Here is a 24,788-nt window from a genome sequence, read left to right on the forward strand (position 1 = left end):
TCGTGCCATGCTCTGAACATCTTCAATTGATACAAAAAAATATCTAATGGATGTGATATTGTCCATAGCCCATCTTATATAACTGCTGTGCATTTAATATTTGGTTCTCGCACATATTGGAATTTTATTTTGGCTCTTAGGTTCAAATACCCAATACCAAATTGGGTTCACATGAAATATAGGTATTTCTTAACCTTGTGCTAAAATTTCACACACGTACAATTTTCATATGTTCATTCCAGGGCAAGAATTTGGGACTATAAATGCTGCTGTAACTTTACTAAATAATACTCATTAGTTTTAATTGTAGATTTGAAATCTACAGGCAAAATTACATGCAGATGCAAATTTTTAGCTTCATAGCACTTATGGTTATTGAAATAAACAATAAAACGCAAATAAGCTCTTTTTGAGTAGTGACTTTGAAGCTAATTGCGTAAATAGCTACTAATTAACTATAAGGGGTGAAAAGTTTTATTTCGGGAAATAACTATTCTCAAACATGTCTTTCAACGTACAAAAAATCATCAAAATCTGAGACCATGAATTTTCATCTTTGGTTAACTTAAAATAGAATGACTTACGAACAACAATGGTAAACCAATCTTGGTTTGAGAGGGATTTCTTCCTTAACCCTCCTTAAGGTAACCTTTCCTGAGTTTGGGGTTGCTAACTGCAAACTGTAAATAAAAACAGTTTTTGTTCATATTATGATTGCCAAATTTAATTATTTTACGCAGACGTCTTTCCCATTAAAACAGAAAATGGTAGTCGAGAGAGAGAAGGAACGGATAAAGGGCGAAATGAATACGTATCTTACTATGTTGAATTATACTAATAGCATAGTATACGAATTCTATTCATATTAAAGATCAAAGCTGCCTATATTCTGGCTACGCACAGTGTACCTACCATTCCTTATTCTTGCTACTCAGAAGTGTACATTATTGTGAATAGTACTGAGAAAAATGCGATTCATAATAGAAAACACGTCTCGCATCTTTCATATTTACTGCAAATTCACTTATTTTTAAACGATTCCTCTTTAGGTTATGGACTTCTCATATTTCATTCATCTTTTCTTTTTGTAAGGACATTACGCCCTGGGCATGTGCCCTAAAAAAGATTACCTTTGCAAGTTTATTCAAGAGTGCCTTTCTATACGATTTCTCTTCTTAGGAATTTTGGAATGAGCACATCGATTTGAGTAAAGTTTGCTGTATGTGGAGAAGACCACGCCTTCTTTAAATTATAGAAGGATATACTCAGATAGTTGTCTCAAATGACTGTCAAAAGAAATTATATACAAGGGTATCCACTTCCGTGGTAATTATATTAAGAAGATGGTACATTATAGTATCTCTATGAGTAATGAAATGAAATCTGGAGTTTAGTGTTCCATTATCTGTATTATGAACCAAAAATAATACTTGTATTGAAACTCGAATCTGCGAGTGGTTGGAAAAAGCAACAATCTTCAAATCAGAGTAAAAAGTCTTGAAATAGGATTAAAATCCTAGTTGAAAAATATTTCATGCATTTTTTTTCACTTGCTCCATAAATGACACTTAATGAAATCCTCACAAGGGAACCTTCCGAAAATGATAGTTGCAGTGAAAGATGTGGCCTATGTCAATTGAAAGAGCTGTAACAGAGATAAGCATTCCCAAAAAATTAGCTGCCCATAGCAATAGGTTCAAGAAATATAAGGGGTGGAAGTTCGGGAGACAACAAGGTTGGACAAGGGGGAAAAGTGCAAATCCCGCAAAAAAGGGAGGCACGGCAAAATACAATGCTGACAAGTGATGTATAGAAAGAGACTTGCCACAATAGGGAACAAATGAAGGCCACCAGTGGGGTTAACAGTGTTGCCAACTGCAATGAAAAGTACATGTTTTGCAAAGAGCACTATATGAAGTGAGTGTAATATTCAGTGTTATGTAGAACATAAGATATGACGTGTATAATCAGTGGTACAATCTACCAAAAGAGAATAGAAAAAACAGAAGTACGAAAAATACGGAAAAGACGAAGTTGGCCATAATGTGCCACATTTTATCACGAGCTGTGCATATTAGAATGAACAAAACAAGAAAGCACCAACTATACAGGAAACCGACGTACCTAGAGTCGGAAAGAAAAACAAGTTTCAAAGTTGGCAGCACTGGCCATGAAAATCCAGACAATTATAATATAGTTAGGCCACTCGCTTCACAAAAAGAAAATTCCGGCAACCGGCATTAGCCTTCGCATCATTTGTACGTGCTCGTCCACATTGTACGTGCAATTGTTCGATGAGACAATGGTCCAAACAGAAGATACATTTGCAGTGAGCACAGCGGAATACTGCCAATCACACATGGTACAATGATCGCCTGTGAATGTCTCGAAACAGTACTCTAGAGGTGTCGGAACCTTTGGTGGTCTTTCTATCACATATCCACACCTGTAGAAAGCAAACATAAAGGCTTGATCTGCTGTGTGTTGCTGTCTGCAGTACTATCACCGCCTATATGATATATCCAGAGTATCCCACCTAACTCTGCGACTGAAATAGTTTCAAAGCGAAAAAAATGTGACACATCCAGTTGTGCAGGAATGTACCCATGTCAGCGGGCGACAAACTTATGTGAGACGCAAGTGCCCCCAAGTCCCCCATCATAGGGTCCCAGGGGCCAACTTCAAAATTTCAAATAGCACCGTCGGTCGAGTTATATTTCTTTCGATAAATCTTGGAATATGCAACAATGCATATCAGAAATATTTACCATATGGGATTTCAAAATGGCCGCCAAAAATATCTGCTCGGTGACAAGAAAAACGTGCATTTTTGGCGGCCATTTTGAAACCCGTGCTTCATATAGCAAATGTTTCTTATAGGCGGTGTTGTATCTATCCAGAGAAATATCATCCGCTCCCTGTTCCCATTTAAAATGTTGCAGTTGACCGCTCGAGCCTTATGATGGAAGCCCTGGGGGACTTGCTTCTTACAAAGTTCTCTTGGCCCTCGACATGAGTACATTCCTGTGCAATTGGATTTGCAACATCTCTTTTCGCTTCGCAGCAATTTGAGATTACAATGTTTCATGCCATGTTAAGACACAACATATATTTATGGCGGCCATTTTGAAAAACATGCTTTATATAGCAAATGTTTCCTATATATGTTGTTGCACATTCCATGATCTATCGAGAGAGGTACCACTTGGTCCCTGTTGCCATTTGAAAATTTTAAGTTGGCTCCTGGGGCCCTATGATGGGGATCCTGGAAGCACTTGCTTCTCACTGACTTTTATCACCCCCTGACATTGGTACATTCCTGCACAACTGGATCCGTCACATTTTTGTTCGTTTCGCAAATCTTTCAGGTCACAAAGTTTGGAGGGACACCCTGCATATTCCCACATACGACCCAACCATGACATAATGTTAACTACTTCTATTATCGGCTGTTGGCTCAACCCAACGATTTCATGTTCCCCGACTTGACATTGCCTCAATCACTCTAGGATTGATGCATTCCGAGTGATGCCTGTTGCTGGAATTTTCTTTTTGTGAAGGGAGTACCCTAAATATATTAGACTGTTCTGGATGTTCATGGCCAGTGTTGCCAACTTTTGAACTAGTTTTTCTTTTCGACTCTAGGTACGTCGGTTTCCTGCATATTCGGTGCTTCTTGTTGTGTTCATTCTAATATGCACAGCCCGTGATCAAATGTGGCGCATTATGGCAAACTCCGTCTTTTCCGTATTTTTCGTACTTCTGTTTTCTTCTATTTTATTTTTTTAGATTGTACCACTGATTATACACGCCATATCTTATGTTCTACATGACAGATTGACACTGAATATTACATTCACTTCATATAGTGCTCTTTGCAAAACATGTACTTTTCATTGCAGTTGGCAACACTGTTAACCCCACTGGTGGCCTTCATTTGTTCCCTATTGTGGCAAGTCTCTTTCTATACATCACTTGTCAGCATTGTATTTTGCCGTGCCCCCCTCCCCCCCTTTTTTTTTTTTGTTGCGGAATTTGCACTTTTCCCCCTTGTCCTACCTTGCTGTTTCCCGAACTTCCACCCCTTATATTTCTTGAACCTATTGCTATGGGCAGCTAATTTTTTGGGAATGCTTATCTCTGTTACAGCTCTTTCAATTGGCATAGGTCACATCTTTCACTGCAACTATCATTTTCGGAAGGTTCCCTTGTCAGTTTTGAGCTTTACTTCATGTTCTTTTATACAAATTATTATTTATGTACTTTCAAATTCCACTTAAATAAAACTATTAGAATGTATATTATTATTATTGTTTGATTATTACGTCGCCAATGAAAGTGGCACCGCGAAAAATATGTGAACTAAATCACAGATTTCAGTTCTTTCTACGTGAATGTTTTCGTTTCTTTATAACTGGAGAGTCACTAAATAATCCTGATCCTGTAAAGGAAGTTTATGACTAACAAACAACGAGATGGTAGCACATTGATTGTCAGGATTTACTTTCAGTTGATTGTACAACACTGAGATAAACTGGAATAACAGTTTAATTTAAATTATTAGATATGCGATATCAAAAATTTTTCGACATGGAGAAAACATTTTATTATTAAAGTTCTCCTAGATATGATTTCTTTATATGTAAAAAAAAAAAAAAAAAAAAAAAAGTTTACCTACATTTGAAACCAAAAGTAAAATAAAATAAAAAGCGGTACCTTAAATACAATACAACAAAACTTAAATTAATAAATAATACATATAAAAATTCCAGTCACCTTTCATGGACTGGAATTATGATATCAATTATCGAAGTATCTTGTATTTTCTCCATAACAGTTCTTTAACAAATAACTTAAAACATTAATATGCTCAATATTTATTTTAGAAACACTAACCTGCGTAACTAAATGCTCGAATCTTTGTTTCGATGGATTGACTAGTTTTAGTTTGTACTCCACATTACCCAGCTGCGGTTCCGGAGGAAGATGGTCGTTTGTGGAGAACCCATCTTCATCAACCCATTCATCCGATGCTCCAGGGTCGAACAAGCCTAAGAACGAGTCCATGTGGCTCTGTGGAAAGAAACACAAGATCAATTGAAGTGCAATACAACTATAAAAATAATTTAAGTTTAGTGATAATAATTGTCATATATATTAATGAGATTTTTCTCTACGGAAGTGTGACAAAGACTACCAAAGTATTTTGATTAGATGATAACTACAGACTGACTTTTAGTAGATTACAATTACTTAAATTATATAAAATTATTGGTAGTATATATCTACAAAGAAAAGTCTTGTGTTGTATTTCGCAGTTGTAAAATTAGGTTTGTGTATAATATTCTATAAGCAAATGTAAATATACAGAACTTTATTGAATATGTATGATGTATATGTGAACAGATTATGTATGTAAGCATTTCGTATCATGACATAAGAACGAACTAAAGCCAATCTAATCTAACATAAACAATAGTTGCCGAAATCAAGAAAAATAAATTTCAATTGCAGGGTTGATTCTTATTTTGATGGAAAACCTTGCTGAAAATTTTGTTGCACAACCAAGATACCTCGGATACCTTCAGGAAAGTTGTTTTTCAAAGTTGAATAAAATTAATTTGTATTTACATTTAAAAAAATAATATCGTGTGTAACGCGAGAAGAATTACATTACTATGATTATCTTGAATATCAAATATCAAAACCTTATTTTTAAACAGAAATCATCACAATGATGCATCTACGTATTCTGTTCGATGACAGTTCTAGCAGTGGAGTACGCAAGGGAGGGCTAAGGGAAACGATGATTAAGGCAAACGAATGATGATGGAATAAGTGATGAAATAAGAAAGTAGAAGGAAACAGGAGTATCCCGAGAAAACTCACGGGCACGATGTTGTTCACCACAAACTTGGCCGGAAATCGAACCAGGGACTTCACGCACTAAAATAAGCGCTCTACCACTGAGCCACCCTGCCCTCACGCAGAATTAAGTGCCCTATATCAGTACAAGGCTAAATGGGACGGGATGTAATGCTCAAAGTGGCAAATGAACCACAACTTCTATTTTTACTTCAAGTTTAGTACTCTCACTGAGGATGGCATTCATCACACGCGGACATTTCAGATAAATCTAAAATGTATTGAACTTTTCGTGCATGAGATAGTTACTGTCTCTATCTCAGATATTTGAGTCGAAGTGGGTCAGGTCTAAGTCATTTGACAGCTGACAACTGAAGTTAGCAGATGTTCAAAACGTATTGGAATTCTTATTATCAGACGTGAGGTATTGTACCGTGAAGGTGAGTCAACTTTCGATAAAACTGTGCTACATTTTACAATTACATTTCGATAAAGGCGCAAATGCTGTGTAAGCCATGAAGAAAATTGTGCTGCTTATGAGCAAGATATTTTATGGAAAGTAGCAGCTTAAATCTGAAAATTTTGATCTCCAGGATGCCTTGCATTGAGCCACCAATTACAGAAAAAATGGATGATATTCTGGCTGAAGAGGAGCAAGATCGGCATGTAAGCAGTCATGACATCGCCAATGAACTAAACATCCATCGCCAAAACAGCTGGCTACAAAAGAAGCTCGATGTTTGGGTGCCACAGGATCTGACTCAAAAACATTTACTCGATCGAATTTCTACCTGCGAATCTCTACTGAAACGTAATGAATCGAGACATTTCTGAAGCGGTTGATCACGAATGATGAAATGTGGATAACATACAACAATGTGCGAAAAGGATCGTAGTCCAAGCGAGGAGAAGCTCCACAGTCTGTGGCAAAGCCCACAATGATCCTCAAGAAGGTTACGCTGTGCATCTGGCCGGATTGGAAGGGCATTGTGAATCACGGGCAGAATGATAAGACTGGAATTTGTACTGACGACAATTAGCGTGAGTAAACCTAACAAGTCAGAAGAAACGGCCGGAATTGGTCAACAGAAAAGGTGTATACCACGCTGACAACAGCCGACTGCATATATCTTTAGCGGCACGTCAAAATTTAAGAGAACTCGGCTGGGAGGTTTTAATGGGCCTACCATATAGCCTGGATCTGGCACCGTTGTTTCGGTCTCTACAGAATTTCCTGAATGATTTTAAGTTATTTAAAAAAGAGACCTGTGAAAACCATGTATCACATTTTTTGACCAGAAACCACAGAAGTGCTATAGCCAGGGATTACAATATTGCTGGAAAAGTGGCAAGTCATCGAACAAAATCGTGCATGATTTCATAACTTAATTTTCAAATCATAATAAATGTGTTCTTAATTTTGACCTCCAAAGGCTTAATACCTTTAAGACAACCTGATAAGCACACCTCTGAAAATGAATTGAAAAAGATTATATTACATATTACTTATACATTTTAATTTCACAGAATTTACTTCAAGACAAGAGAAAACTTGCTCCTCGATAATGACACAAACGTTTGCAGATCGACACAAGACATAGACGAGAATTTTTAATTCGAGAGAGACAGATTGTAAACAATCTCGTCTCGATTCCATCCTTAAACAGCATACTAAACATGAAGCTACCTTACTGAAGAAGAAATAAGTACATACAAGAAAGTTAGATGAAAAAAAAAATGTACTTACAACAAACAGAACGAATGGACTCAATTACAATAAAGAAACCCTTATAAATTATATAATAACTTACGCAGTTCCTGTAATTGTTAAGCAATATATCATGCACGCAGGTACTAATAAGCAATAAATATGACCTTGGTAAGCTCAAAAGAATTAATTTTCATTTCTAAAACGGTATTTTACTAATTAATAATCAATAACAATGGAAAACTAGTTATTAAAAGGTATTGCATGATGGCTCGCCTCACTGCATATTTATTTCACTCTCAAGTTGTTATAGAATGCGGTTACTTGGTTGAGTTGAGTTGTTTTTGAGTTTAACATCCCTTTCAGCAACGAGGCTATATGAGACGGGACCTACTGATTAACGTGCAATCCGAACCACATGAGCTCCCGCCGGGAATCGAAGCCGGGTCTCTCACGCCAAAGGTGAACACGCTAACCGCTTAGCCACGAAGGAACTCACGGTGACTTGGAAACTCAGGTTTGGCCATCCACAATTGTTCATGTGGACCGTGTTCTTCCTTCCAAGCATAGAAGTACAATTTAAAGTTTGTTTCCCATATCTTATCGTACCAGATACGGTATATTATCTTTCTACTTTCCGGCCATTTTGGAGACTTTGCAAGGCCCTATAAATGACCATCAATTCCTATTCCTACCAATTTTGGTCCAAATCGGTCAAGTCGTAGTTCTTTAGAAATAAAAGTTTACGAACAGACAACTATGCCAATGAATAATACAAACAAAAGCCAAAAGATCTAGGTGCTAAAAGACTACACTTGGAAATTTGGACGAACTAAAGGCTACGGTACACTTGTTATAATTTTTAATGAGAAATAAATTTTAACATGAAACTATCAAATTTGCAGAAGACATTTAAAGAACATCAAACATCTTAATTTCTTACACGTTAGAACTGACTTAGCAATTATAGAAGGATACGTGTTTACATTACACAATGTTTAGACTATATCATATTTCAAAATGCAACAACAAAGATGACAAATAACATCTAAAAAGTGTTTTCTGCAAACAGAGATGGCATAAGTGAAAAGAATGCTAATACAGTATACTATTTTGTAGTTGCTGATAATAAAAAACAAAGAGTTTGCTAGATACATTTATGTACAGTACACAGCCTTGCTTGAATAAATTGTTATATCTTATTTATTTTCTTCTAAAAGGTCAACTGAAAAGTTACACACATTAAAACGAAATTAGTAGTACAGTTAAAGTCGGAAATCAGTCAACTTGCTAAATGATTTCGTTTCATGAACTACAATTACCACACTTCCCTGTATCATGTATTTATGTGTAATGAATAACGCAACGAAAGTTTACGTGGTTTTGATTGGTTGGTTTAGAGTTTGACGTCCCTTTCAGGACCAAGGCTATTTCTGATATGAATCTATATCTTAACATGAGATAGGAACCACATGCTATCCAACGGGAATCGAATCCGGTCTCCCGGACCGAAGGAGTGTGTGACAATCACATAGTCACGAGTGAGCTCTTCACTTAGAACATAACTTACAATTGATAATTTTTATTATAAAATATTTAAGTAGAATCAAATTTGTCGCAGTACGGCGAGTTTTGCTCACTGACACTCAAAGTTCATATAATCTGCTTAACTTACGATTAACTGATTTAAATGTAAGTCTTAGCAATAACTACCCACATACTGCGATAAGAATAGAATGTATGTATAATCTAATGTTAGTATAATGTAATTTAATGATAAACATTGAACACTTTGAAATGCTTATAACACGATCTACAACTACTTTTGCTTCAACTTTCATTTTTATTTCCTGTAAATTTGTCATTTTCAGTAGAACTGATAATGAACAATATACACAAGTTTCACTGTATAAACTTAAGAATTTCAATAGAGTTCTGATCATCAATGCGCGTCCTATTCTTGATACAGCCTTGGTACAAAGTTCTATGAAATCGAGTGGAAAGAGTTTCCCATTTCCAACTTAAAAAAAAAAAAAATGTAATGACAGTGTTATTTCATAAAGTTATCATGAATTAGGACCTATTCAGTCGAAAATAGCATGTTTAAAATTTGTGTCACTCTATTTCACATCATTTCACATGTTTTTGCATATTATGTCCTTAAAAATGTCAGTATTACCTTTTGCTTGATACTTAGTTTTTGAAAATATTAAATGGCATGAACTTTATTTGGAATGAATTAATCATTGAACTGCATGATCTGACAAGCAAGATAACTCCAATGATTTTAGAAAGCACGCAAATCACTAAACAATCAAAGATAAAATACTTCTGCTTGTCTAATCTTGATTTATTTTTAAAAATCTTATCACAGTTTAAAAATATATATGAATAAAATAATATTCGCAATTCACAATCTCTTTGAATCATATGTGAATCATGAATACCTTGACACTTCACCATGACCTCCAAAGACGGACGGATCTTTCATTACAATGCCTCCACTGCACAACAGAACAGACCTTAACAACCGAATAAGTACTTGAAGGAGTAAAGACTCCACTAGCAGGATGTTACACGACATAGCCCTAATACTGATAAGTGATACAGCTGGCTGAATGCAAATGGAGCAAATCAAAAGCTTTAATACCAAATTTATACTGTAGCTATTCTTCTGTTGTTTTTATGCTTTTGTTCCATTTTATAGATTATAAATATTGTACAGCTCTCTTTACCCGACATTTCTTTTCTTTTCTTTTTTCTTTTTTTTTTTTTTTTTTTTTTTTTTTTTTGACAGTTTTAATGACAACTGCTATAGTTCCGAAATTGTATATATAAGTCTATATGTTTTTCTCGTTTTCAAGTAAAGAAACATTCCTATATATATGAACAGAAGCAGAAAACTCTTTTCTTTTAGGCAGAGCGTTCACCTCTGGTGCAAATGGTCCTTGGTTCGATCCCAGCTTGCGCCAAATGAACTTTGTGGTTGACAAACACCGTGGGAGTGGTTTTCTCGGGGGTTCTCCCGTTGCCTTCCACTTTCTTTAATTCACCATTTCATTCATTTCTCATTATCACTGTCTCCTTTAGCCTAACCGGGATAATTTTCTTTTAGGCATACTTCTAAAAGACTCCTGACAGAAACTCGCGAACACCCCCACACATGACATCTACAGCTCTTTTGATAGTTCAGTTTTTGAAAGTAACATGATAACTTATCAGTTCTCGAAGAGAAGGAAAACTCTTTTGTTTATATCACAGATCATAAAAAACTGTAAAATTTATCTTTGGACTACTAATAATGAGTATAAAGTGTTTCTTACTGGTTGGAGAAAATTTCAATATTTTCAAGTTTTCTTTCGTTAAAATAAAGATAAATAAAAACTTGCTATATCTTTCGTCATTATTTAAGATATACAATTTTAATATGACAAGCAATAATAATAATAATAATAATAATAATAATAATAATAATAATAATAATAATAATAATAATAATAATAATAATAATAATAATAATAATAATAATTTTAAAAGTATTCCTTCAGTATTGTCAAATCAACATCCATTCATCCTCAAACTTATCACAATATCTGTTAAACACAAGCATATCACATCGTACATTATGCAAAATACAATACAAACTTAACACAGTTCTACGTACACTTACAGCAAGCTACCATATGTCTACAACACAATAATTCTTGAATCAATATGTTCTTTGAAGGAACCATATTGAAAACTGAAGTCTGCCAGACAATGGAGAACAAAGTAACAATTTTCGCAAACAACCACTCACAGCATAGTTAGAACGTGCACTGTTTTATTGTGCGCTTTGACGTAATTCTCCTTTCATTACGTGAAGCCAGACACGAGCTCTGATGGTGAAAGTGAAAATGTTCTTGCCAGACAACTTAAGCGGCAAATGATAGTTAGCAGATATACAGTTAAACCTTATCATTTTAGGTGAATCTGACCTACTTAGTCTAAGAAAATATGAATATTACTTTGAAAATGATCAATAATGTATGAAGCGATCTTTAATATATTTCCTACCTCATTTCCGTTTTCGTTTCCGATATTGAAATGCAAAAGCAAATAAATAATGTACATCTTGACATATAGCTTTTTTTCATAGCAACGAACTATATAATATCTTAAATGAAATCTTTCAGTTTTATGTTCCACGGGTATAACGAGTAAGCCAAGGGAGACGGTGATTATAAGAATGAATGATGTGGTGGAATGAATGAAGTAGGAGGAAACTGGAAAACCTCGATAAATCCATGCACACGGTATCTGACAACCTCAGTTCGCGCGAAGTGAGCTTTGTGATCGAACCAGGGACACCACGCACCTGATGTGAATGTTCTAGACTGAGCCACTGCAGCCCCAAATATCAATTGAAGTTATTGACTTTTAAGTTTTGCTTTATTGGTATCGAGGCTAGAAACCTAATTAAGGCAAAGCGTAGCGTCAACTATTATGGAGCAGTTGATCAGCTGATCTGCTCCAACTGCCAGGTTCGAGAGAAGCACAAAATTTTGAAAGACGCGACTCCCTCCAAAAAATGACATTAACAGAGAAGATTATGGAAATAATAATAAAAACAAATTAATAAAAATACATATGGTATATCGTTCCTACATAACGCTACGAATCTGAGGACAGAACAGGGAAATACGAACGTAGGAAGAGAAGTAAAACAGCCAAATCGCTATTTAATTGTATAGTTTATCCCTGATGTAATCAATTCATTCCTTTAATGATTACGTCCCCTGAAAGTGAAAATAATATTAATAACAAGTTTCATTTTACAGTATGAAACTACGGTAGACTTCCAAACTATGTGAATTCAGTACTCAAAGCGGTAGTTCCAACAAAGAAATAAGATCAAAGACAGCTCGGACGCTGAATCAATATCAAAAAGTCATTACTCGCTATCTCTGACTGTTTTTTACTCCATGAAGATTAATACTGAAATCGAAGTGCTAATTGATATCTATAATCTCTGGTTGCAACAGAGGAATAAAATAAGAGGTGAAACATATTCTTGCGGTACTGAATCCATATCAGAAAGCTGCTTGTCCTCATCTATTTGCGTTTTATCCATTATGCGATCAGTTTGGAAACCGAAAATCGTAATTTTCGCCACTTTCGGTTTGAACAGATAGAAAAAATCGAAGCAAAACTCATTTTTGGGACGCTGAATCTGTCATGAAACCGCTTTTCGATATCTCTTACTGTTTTTGCTCTACGTAAAAAAAGTATTGAAACCGGAAGTACTAGTAAATTTCAACCACTTTTGGCTCTGGCAAAGTGTTAAGAGTAGTGATATCTTCTTGAGAGCCTGAATCGATTGAAATAAAAATAGCTTGTCGCTATTTATTACCGTTATTCTATGGCTAGTAACGTTGAAACTGTTGATTTCTACACTTCCAGTTTGAACAGAGAGTTAATGGAGCACACACAACCTATTGTTAGAACGCATGCTGAATCGATTGCATTTGCAAAACGTTTTTCGGCATCTTTTACAGTTTTTGCTCTATGGAAATCTGTATTGAAACCGCAAGTATTAGTCATCGAGTGAATTTCAACGACTTCCGGTTATGGTAGTGTTGTGGACGATGTTGGTATGTTATCTTGATATGCTGAATCGATTGCGAATTGCGATCAACGTTGAAACCCGAAGTGGTTAATTTCTACCATTTCCGGTTTGAATAGAGTGCTAACAGTAAATATGGAACCTATTCTTGGAACGCTAAAGCGATTTAAAAAAAGAATCAGCTGCTCGATATCTTTCACCGTTTTTGGTCTGCGTAAATTAGCATTGAAACCGGAAATACTTGTCAGTTTCAACCTCTTTCGGTTTCGGTAGTGTGTTGCGGGTGGTGATGTTATACTCTCTTGATATGCTGAATCGACTGCAAAAAAGCTTGTTGCTATATTACTATTTTTGTTCTATGGCGATGAACGCTGAAACCGGAAATGGTAAATTTCAATGATTTTCGGTCTGAATAGAGTGTTAACGGAGAAGATGGATCCTATTCTAGGGACACTGAATCGAGAGCAAAAAACCGCTTCACCGTTCTATAAGACTTCTGACATTTATACACAGCATAGTCTGAAATAATAATAATAATAATAATAATAATAATAATAATAATAATAATAATAATAATAATAATAATAATAATAATAATAATAATAGTGATAATAATAAATAAAATATTGCTAATGATTGCAGAATTAAAAGCAATGCAATAAAAACAGATATACTCGTACGTCCGAACTATTGAAACTGCAAATTTAATTCATGAATCATCTTTTACATATTTGAAAGAACTAATTGAGAGTCTCAATTATTCAACAAATTCTGAAACAGTATTAGCAGTTATAGAAAAAAAAATGCCCGAAGATGACATATATACATCAAATGATTCAGGCTGAACAAAATTATATGATTCAGTGTAAATTCTCATGTATATTTTTTCGAGAAAAACGATTGCTTTGGAAACCTAAAAGTTGATGATGGACTATGATAATATTGATATTGATATTGAAGTATATCCTCATCAAACTTTTCATCATGACAATAGAAAAAGGACAGTATATAGAATAGTTAATGAAATATAACTCAAAAAGTATTTTATCCTAAATTTTAATTTTTGCTTAATTAATAATACTGTTTCTACGTTATACATATCAATCTATAGATCACATCAAGCTGAACAAAATGATAAACTTGAGGAAACAATTTGATGAGTAGATTCCGCGAAAATAAACACGTAACTAAATATTTCATTGTTCGTGTTACAAAAGATATAGAAAAGCATTATTAATTAGGAAGTGGCTTCAATCATAGACAGCGAGGTGCAGTCTAGAAAACTATAAAAGTAATAATAATAATGAGAATCAATCTGTTGATAGAACACTATCCAACTAATATGTCCGACCGTAACACTACGGATTATGTCAAAGAAATATAGTCGATATAAATATAGTTGCTATAAATTTTTAAGTTTGGATTGTGTTCACGCAGAGCAGGCTTGACATATTACTCAGAATAACAAGAAAATGTCATTTGAATTTAATCCTACATTTTTCGTTTCTAAATTGGTGTATCTTTCAAAAGGGTTAAGACAGGTCAAATTGTCTGGTTACGCAATGTAAAGATATGAAGATTTAAAATAGAGGTTCTAGTTGTCTTTCTTCAAAACCTAAAGAGAATTTATGATGCGTGGATCTTCTCCCAATTTCATTAAATGATAAAACTTCATTAGGTAGACGATTCAAAGTTTAAAAGAACGATCATATTAAACGGAAGCTATCTTGGTGGTAAAGGTTATAAGGTTACTCACATCTATCCTGACAGCTGGAGATGTTATATCTGTTATCTTTACCGTACATCGTAGAAAAAACATACAAACACACACACACACACATATATATATATATATATATATATATATATATATATATATATATATATATATATATATATATATATATATATATATATATATATATATGATGACTTGAAGGACTGGGAACTCAAAAGAATTTATTTGTTTATTTTGAAGATAAACTTTCCAATACCAAACATATGTACGACAATAACATTTGAGGAAGAATATGGTAATGTTTACAATCTTATTTATAAAGAGAAACATATTAGTCTGTAAGTAACCCTAACATATACGTAAACGCAGAACACCTCACTCTGTCAGTCACGCAACTTCCTAATAGTTCACAGTCAAGCTAGTTGTCGCTAATTGGGCTGACTCCTACCTGACGCCAAGATATGTCACTAGCGTGTAAGCAATTCGTAGACAAGCCGAAAGCTTGGACTAACAACTAATCTATTAAGTTACTATGTATATTCATTCGTTTCAGGGGTGTGATGAAAACGAACGTGTAACTGATTTTATTTTTCCGTTACAATCTCTCAATCTAATACGAAGGCTTTACACAAATAGAGCTTTTGTCACATATATACTCACTTCCTTCTATCAAATAATATAATAGTAATAATAACTGTGATAGAAGTGAGTGAGGCGCTGGCAGTGAAATATTGATTCCCTAACTGCCTGATGAGTTTAACATTGTGCGTTGGCTCACTCTACCTTTCTTAAACGAACAATCTGACATAGCTAAACTGTTAGCATTCTTGTAAAATAATCGGAGATTCCAGATTTAAACAACGCGGCCGGCCATCTTGTATATTTTCCAGGTTTTTCTCAGTTTCACTAGGTGAAGGTGGATGACGTCTTTAATATACAGCCCCTGGTCGACTTCCTCCAAAATTCCATTTATCTACTATTTCCAGTGTCTAATAGCTTTTCCTAATATATAACCATTTAAATGACAAACATTGATAGCATTACTATTAAAAAATTTAGTTTGCTTTTATGGTTGAACCATGACTTTGTGATCATAATTTCGTAATTTTTAAAGTGTTTTTGTACTTTGGTTACAAAATACAGGGTGTTTATTTCAAAGCAACATTGCCATAAAATAGGTCTTATGTGTAGCTACTGAGCAGCATTGCCCTATTATAGTAAAATATCATAAGAATACTCTCAGTAATTATCAACAGTTTCGTTGAAATATTTTCCTACAGAGCAAGAAACTACAAATAAAAAATAAAAATAATAACTTTCGCGAAACGTAGGAGATAAGGCTTCTATAATACTAAATTTGACTGTCCCTGTTGACGAAGATTAGAAGTAGGCCTATCTAAAGAAGCGACCCGCAAATCATGTATATGAATATTGTATGAAAGCAATAGTGCCAATTAAATGATCACTGAAGTTATAATTCGTGCCGATAACGCAATAGAATGCGATGTTGCTTGAGAGCAACACTGTCCACTAAGAGGTAATCTTATTACGTTTTTGTATTTTGGATAATAAAAAGTTTTAACATACGCTACAAAAGTACCATACAATATTGTTGTATAAGCGGTTTCTTTTCTTGTTTTCCAAAAGTATGGTGTCGTGGAATGTTCTTTTCCTACTCACCAATTCAATTTCTATATATTTTTCTTCATGTCCAAATCGACGTTGCCTATCTCACTAACAAGGAAAAACGACTGAACAGTCTGAAATTTAGCAAATAGTTAGCACTGTTCTAGAATTGTGTTTTTATAATGTCACTCTATTAAAAAGTGCATTCTAAGGGGAAAGGGAGATGGGTTTAAAATGTGTCAGAAACGAGAAATTGATGAGTTTCTCATCTTAGCAACAATTGGTATATGAAATTCTTTAAAAATAATTGGTCACGCATCCCAGCGCTTTAGAAAATTCATCTTTTAATGAGGGGTAGGGACGATTCCTGTAATATATTTTCGACGTTGTCTCTTATCATCACGGGAAAACAACTGAACCGTTTGGAACGAATTTCGGAACATAGCATTTCGAATTTCGGAACATAGCATTTGGCTTGAGCAAGTATATTATCATGTTACTTTCCATAAAGTGCATATCCTAAGGGGGAGGGGGTTCATATATCTTTCAAATATTCTTCATAAACTAATTCCTTCAGTGCAAAGGACGGGTATTTCAGCTAGTATCTTCTATCTATTATAATTAAACCTTATTTACTCTTACTTAGTGCAAAAACCTCGGCAAAACTTTTAACTGAGATTAATTCGCTAATTCTACATGTAAACAATACAAGAAAATCACTCAACAACAACTTATTTACATGGCCTTGTGTGTTTTACTTTCTATCCTAAAAGATTTTAAAAAAAATGAACTTGGCACAAACGCTTAAGTCTATATTTGCTTACTTGCGTACTTGCAGCTATGTATATACAGCCAACTGTATACCTGGCAATTCCTCAGAAGTTCTGGCCAGGTAGTTTCAAGCTCACATTGTTCTTTGTCGTAATGAAGCAATCGTTCAGATGCCCTTGACTTTTTCTTTTTGGGGGGGAGGGGCTGTTTCATAATTTCTTTCATAAGGAAAATAAGATACTAACATGGGTATCAAGAATACTTCACACACACACACACGAAAAAAAAAAATAGGTACACATGTTTAATACCTTAAAAAAAAAACTCCTTGAAGTTTTCGTATTCTTTACACTGTATATGGAACTTCCTCCCGATACCCGCACTGGGAACTGGTACATGCTTGTCGCCACTATTTTACATTATACCTAGGGCACTTCATTGTTTTTCTTAACATTTCCAATCAGGTCAGAAATTATGGTAACGACAACAGAACGTAATTTGCAACGTACTGAGAAGTTTTTTTTAAATTTTACGATCCTACATTATTATTATTATTATTATTATTATTATTATTATTGACGTAAGAATTATATCGTTAATCAATTACAATCATTTTCTTGTTTTTCTTCCAAATCGTCACGACGTTCAGAATACAAATTCATCTCAAACATTATTCTACTAACTTTTGTCTATTCTTCAATATTATTCTCCTCTTTCCTGCTTTTCTGTTCCAGTCAGGCAATTTTATCCACTCTTTTCTCTTTTAACATTTCCAAGGGTTAACGTAGTTTTTCGCCTCCCCTCCTCCCTGCAATTTGCGTATTAACGCCTTACGCAGGACGAAACATTAAACACTATAATTTTCTTAACATTATTATTTTTGTAATGTATAAACGGATTATTTGGTCTTTCTAAATGCTTCTTTTCGTAATTCATGCCTCTTCCCTTAATTTCTCAGACTTCACATTTCGTATCTTCATAAGCAACATTAGCTGTGTACCGAAAACTAGTCACCTATTCCACTTTTCCCGCTAATCTTCTCTAGTTAACAGTTTTGTTTAGAGTATATAAAAATACGGTAATCCTGCAGATTAGCGTCGTGAATGAAATTCTATTAATTTCATAGTTGACTCATATTTCAACATACTAATAATGAATGTTCCAGTACCATCGCAAATCGTAAGTGCAAGTGGCGCCTCTTTCTGAGGAATGAAAGAAATTGTGGCGTAATTGATATTAGGCCTAATGCAATACATGTCAACTATTACAACTTACTACTCGCGTTACTAACATATTTAAAAACCGTGATTTCTGGTTTCTCCCGTGAGAACTTTGTACAAAAGGGGGATGAAAATAGTGCTGAGAAAATATTAGCAATATAGGTTCACCCCGGGAGCGAATTTCGTAGCTCCGGAAGGGACGGGCGCCGAAAATGTGTGGCCTAGGTCTCCCCAAGTTTGGTTTGCCTCCCCTACAATCTGGATGCCTTCGCTTGAATATTTGACAATGAAACATACACACTTGATTATGTCCTCCCGAATTAATATTGGTAGGGAATTTTCCTCGAGCCTTCTCTTCAAACCATAACCGTTTAAATGTATTAACTCAAGTAAAAATTAAAGCTCCCTCGTTGCTATGTGTATACCGTATGAGCCAAAGGTGCGGGAGATCCGGGTTCGATTCGCGGCGGAAGCTCAGGTTTGGTTGGTTAAGCTGTAAGTCCATGTCTCATATAGCTTCACTGGTGAATGGGACGATAAACTCAAATCTAACTAAGTAAACACCAATCAAAACATATTTATCCTATACACTCACCATGAATCTCGTTCCGTAAGAGTTTGTGTAAATGTAATGTAAAATATGAGTTTTAGCTTGCGATAATCGGTATAGCACTCACTTCCAGTAGCTTGTTCCAACTTTTCTGTTACATTGTGGTCCGTAAAATTTTGCGTAGACTGATACGGAATGTGTTCTTGTGTATCATACAATGTTTATCTTCTGCGAGTACATACACAAAACTGACGAACATGTCCTATTCTCTAAATCAATTACTGATCACAAATTTGTGGGAAAAGAAAAACCACTTTATTTGTTTCAAACTGCCATCGAATGTTTCTTGTTTCTATGAACAGATGCATAATTTGGATCAACAAAATTTTCCTGATGAATGATGATATAGGGGATGATGAATGATGATATGATGTAGGGAATTTTCCTCGAGCCTTCTCTTCAAACCATAACCGTTTAAATGTATTAACTCAAGTAAAAATTAAAGCTCCCTCGTTGCTATGTGTATACCGTATGAGCCAAAGGTGCGGGAGATCCGGGTTCGATTCGCGGCGGAAGCTCAGGTTTGGTTGGTTAAGCTGTAAGTCCATGTCTCATATAGCTTCACTGGTGAATGGGACGATAAACTCAAATCTAACTAAGTAAACACCAATCAAAACATATTTATCCTATACACTCACCATGAATCTCGTTCCGTAAGAGTTTGTGTAAATGTAATGTAAAATATGAGTTTTAGCTTGCGATAATCGGTATAGCACTCACTTCCAGTAGCTTGTTCCAACTTTTCTGTTACATTGTGGTCCGTAAAATTTTGCGTAGACTGATACGGAATGTGTTCTTGTGTATCATACAATGTTTATCTTCTGCGAGTACATACACAAAACTGACGAACATGTCCTATTCTCTAAATCAATTACTGATCACAAATTTGTGGGAAAAGAAAAACCACTTTATTTGTTTCAAACTGCCATCGAATGTTTCTTGTTTCTATGAACAGATGCATAATTTGGATCAACAAAATTTTCCTGATGAATGATGATATATTGAAAATAAATTCCAGTTTGGATTTGCGCGATGCTGTCGAAGATAAGACAGTATGCGACCTAAAACAATTTCTTTCAAAGTCTCCCTTCTAATGTAAGGAAATTAGACGAGGAAACACTTCCCACTGGTTCTCTCAACTTCTCCGAAAACCCAGTGGCCTTCTAGCCATAATCCCATATAATATTTCCAGTGAATGAACTTGCTTTCATCAATCTCGACAATAATGAACTCAATGACGTTTTTCCCCAGTCTTCCAATTTCATCTGGATTCCTCTTGCAGCCAATTTTTACATTCCTCATGCAGAAATTGGACCAGTCCACTGAAGTGTGTTCACTTATGAGTTCAGCTTAGTGATGAATTGAAGACCTCAGTGCAAGAAGGGGATAGCTCCAATTGCGGATTTGATTCACTAAAGAAAGAAAAAAAAGTTTAAACGCAATTTATTTTCATTTAACCTCCAAACATTTTGTAAAGAAATGTAATATTATAGGAGTAATTTTTTTTTGTTTGTTTTTTGCAAAAAGTTTGGAGGCTAAAGTAGCGTAAATAGATTTCTAATATTTTGTTTCAATCCTGAACCAAATGTAAAATTGGAGCTGTCCCCTTCTTGTACCGACGTCTTCAATTGTGGTTTGGAACATGTCACACGACCAACATTAAATCGCAATGGGGATTAGTCTCAATGTCAAATGGTTCTTCTAGAGAGAAAAAGAAAAAAAAATCTTACATTTTTTCCTACATATGCCCCACAGACCTATCTTTTCTGGTCAATACCAGAACTGTAATTATGTAGAGAACAAGAAGTTTTCGATTGTTCACACAATTCTGTATTAAAAGTTAATCTTCTGCGTGCTGACCATTGTTGCAAAGTAGTTTTACCATCTACATGATATGGTCCTAGAGCAGTCAAATGTCCATTTTTCACCTCTTACTTGTTGAAAATCAAGAACTTCATTTGTAGATACTATTCCTGTCAAAAGCCTTGGTCTACCAGCCATTTTACAGAAAATCACATTTACTTTAATTCAGTTATGTTTAATAACTCTATTAATGCAATATGGATTTGTCCTTGTATAAAATAAGTAGTGCATACACAATAGTTACTCCGAAAGAGATGCAACTTGCAGTTACGATTTTCGTTGCTAAAGTGAGTTTCATATTAGGATGTTGCAACATTTGACAATCCTGAAATTACAAGGTTTTAATTGACGACGCTTATCTGCAGGATTACCTAAAAATAAACTAACATCCATATAGTGAATAAAAATTGCGTATATTTAGTAGGAACACGAGTGGATATAGCTAGTGTGGATCAAGAGCTTCGATTTAAAATGGAGTATAAACACTTTTCACTATACAGGGTCATCGAAAAAGAATGCTGGGATTTTGACTAGTTACTATGAAAAAACCATTACAGGTAGTTCAATGATTTTAGCCTTAAAATGTGTAGAAAATATCAAAGCTTAATGTGTGCTCCGTTTGTTGCTCTGCATACGTCTAATCTGTAGTCAATTTCGGTCCACGTGCGTTGAAGAATATCAGGAGTAACAGTCAAGATGGAAGTAGAAATGCGCTGCTGAAGATGTACGAAGTCGTGATTTTTTTCTGCATACACAATGTTTTTGATAGCCACCCAGAAAAAGAAAACCAAAGGGGTAAGGTCTGGACTTTTGGGAGGCCATGCAATGAAGGCTTCTCTGCCAACCCAACTATTTGGAAAGCGTGCATACAGTGCACCGCGTACACCAAAGGTCTGTGCATACACAGGTCACGCTTATGCATTCCGGCGGGTATCAAACGAAACTTGCGCTAACCAGTTACCACACAGTGAATCACTCAGTTAACATAAAAAAGTTTCAAGAGGAATGGCACAATATTTCATTAAATGTAAACTACAGATTCGTTAATGCTGCTGCACCGATGGAAAATTTATGGGCATATTAAAGTTATAATTTATTACGTTAATAGTTTATTTGAGTTTTCGGTTATTAATATAATAAATTACTATTCTAATGTATATCCTTATAAAGTTTCAATTGTTACAGCTGGATTAAAGTTATCAGTTGTTTACATGAAACTAATGTATCGTATTTTCCTCACAACTTCTCAGGCCCGAGATACAAATCACGAAATGTGTTTACGGCCCATGTCAAATCGAATCTTTTGATCCCTACTAGCCAGGGTTGGCAAAAACCATGGTTTTTATTGAAAAACCCAAAATCCTGTTTGTTTGTTTTTTGTTTAAACCCGTTTTTTTTATTTAAACCAGGTTTTTTGGTTTAAATAATTTGCTCTATATATTTATATTACATATGGACAGAAATAAGTTTATTTTGCCTTGGTGTGATTATGCAACAACGGGGTTATGCTGGAAGGGGTCAGACAAGCTTTAAGCGGAATCCAAACCGCTTCTCGGCTTACATGCGAGAGAATTGTTCCCCATTTGGACTCGAAACCGGGATTAATTTTCCACAAATGCTATGAGTCTGCCGACTCACGAAGAACTCCTGATAAAAATACTGATCTTTCCACACTTGTTAATATAATTGTCAAGAGTCATTTCAGAAGGACAAAAAGATAAACAGTTGCACAAATGAAACCATTATACAGAATTATGTATTGGGAAACTTCCGCCTTAGCCATTGGGAAAATCCTGTTATTACTTTAAATGCAAAGCAATAACGGAAAAAAAAAATCCCTTATTGCTTCGCATGTAAAATTTTATGGTCAACGTATCATAATCAGTACGCTAAAACTGAGATATTAAATTACAAATTTAGTATGTAGATATCATTCAATTAAATTAAAACTGAAAGTCCAATCCAAACTAATGTTGAAGCTACATAGGCAGTCGATAAATTTTGCTAATTCCTATCAATATATTTAAGCAACCTTGGCTTCTTTATACAACAACAGACTTCAGGCACATAATTTGGTTTCCTTTCGTGTGTTTAGGCTTAACATCCTTTCGCTTAAAGTGACATCTGAACCGCTACTTGGTTTACACTTGAAAAAAGGGTTTGATTCGACCGGGAATTGAACATGGGACGCCATGATTAACAGGTGAAAAGGAGATAAAACTAATGCAGATGGTTTGATATGTGGAAACGTCACCATAAAGTTCATACGATTTAAAGCATTTTTCGTTTTTTTTTTTTTTTTTTTTTTTTTTTTTTTTTTTTTGTTTAAACCAGCCAACCCTGCTACTAGCCACATCAATTTCTGCTCTCTTTTAACTAAAGGTCTAATTTTCGTGCATAAAGAACACAAGGAAAAAATTAATGAAATTTTGTTTCCGTTATTCCATTTTTTCTCATTCTTATCATTAATTAATGTTAATTACTTGTTTTCTAAATTAATGTTTTTGTAGTCTGATGCAAAATTGAAACAAAAGAATGAAACTTAGAAAATTTTTTGATAATATTACAACTGAAATATTTTCCAACGTTTGTGTTAATAATCCACTGTCGTCTTCGTAAATGATAACACATTACATATACAGGGTGTCCGAGAAGTCCTTCCCTGATTACAGAAATTGATAACTCAGGCTAGAAATAAGATAGAAATATGAAACTGGTGTTGAATTGTTTACAAACTATAAAAGTTTTGGTCACATCAGTACACTTCCACATGAGCACCCTTGGTAGCACGTAGCACATCTAGGCGATATTCAATTTCCATCCACACATTAGCCAACATCACTGGAGGGATCGATGCAACGACTGTGGCTATTCGTTGCTGCAGGGTTTCAAGATCTGGTACACGTGTTCGGTAGACCTCATCCTTGACATAACCCCATAAAAAGAAGTCTAATGGGGTTATGTCAGGAGAGCGTGGAGGCCAAGCTGTTGGTCCATCACGACCAATCCATCGCCCAGGAAATGTCCTATCGAGATAGGCACGGACGTCCAAACCCCAATGAGGTGGTGCACCGTCTTGCTGAAAAACGACATCGGGGCGATACTGAAGCAGCTGAGGAACAGCATACAGCTGCAACATATCCAGGTACACTGCAGATGTGATGGTATCCTCAGCGAAGAAGAATGGCCCGATAATTCGATCGTGCAATAACGCGCACCAAACATTCACCTTTGGACTGCCTCTGGTGAACTCCCTGACCTCCCGGGGGGGTTCTGAACCCCAAATGCGTACATTATGGCGATTCACTACTCCACTGACAAAGAATGTCGCTTCGTCGGAAAAGGCAATTCGTCTGAGATAACCATTATCGTCCTCAATACGTGATAGCATTTTGACCGCAAAGTCATATCGACGTGTACCGTCGTCGGGCAACAAAGCCTGAACGAGTTGCACTAACACAGACAAAAACTTTTATAGTTTGTAAACAATTCAACACCAGTTTCATATTTCTATCTTATTTCTAGGCTGAGTTATCAATTTCTGTAATCAGGGAAGGATTTCTCGGACACCCTGTACTGTATACCTACTATTACTATTAAGTTATTCTGGTTTAGTCAGGATGTGCCCTGGTTAATTTAGTTAAGTTGGTCATTATAAGCCCATATTCAGAAAGGAACCTAATGACTGGTAAATGCGGAAGAGTTTATAAATATTATTTCATATTAACAACAAACTAAAAATGTGCATCTTCCAGTTAACAACAACCAGTTCAAACAATTAT

General features: G+C 35.1%; 1 protein-coding gene across 4 annotated transcripts in view; it reads right to left on the bottom strand.

Moving 5' to 3' along the window:
• LOC145689780 (GTP-binding protein 2) overlaps positions 1 to 24,788 on the bottom strand; it is a 111,980-nt gene that overhangs the window by 38,837 nt on the left and 48,355 nt on the right. For 3 of the 4 annotated variants that reach the window (XM_081763993.1, XM_081763985.1, XM_081763988.1), the window contains one exon: positions 4,897 to 5,073. In XM_081763993.1, the coding sequence (XP_081620119.1) occupies positions 4,897 to 5,067 (171 nt within the window). In that variant the 5' untranslated portion in view covers positions 5,068 to 5,073. Of the gene's footprint in view, positions 1 to 4,896; positions 5,074 to 11,243; positions 11,386 to 24,788 lie in introns of those variants that run through there. The other variant, XM_081763998.1, reaches the window with a different exon arrangement.

The sequence above is a fragment of the Thermobia domestica genome, chromosome 1 (genome assembly GCF_964235325.1).
Source record: "Thermobia domestica chromosome 1, izTheDome1.hap1.1, whole genome shotgun sequence".
Classification (NCBI taxonomy): domain Eukaryota; kingdom Metazoa; phylum Arthropoda; class Insecta; order Zygentoma; family Lepismatidae; genus Thermobia; species Thermobia domestica.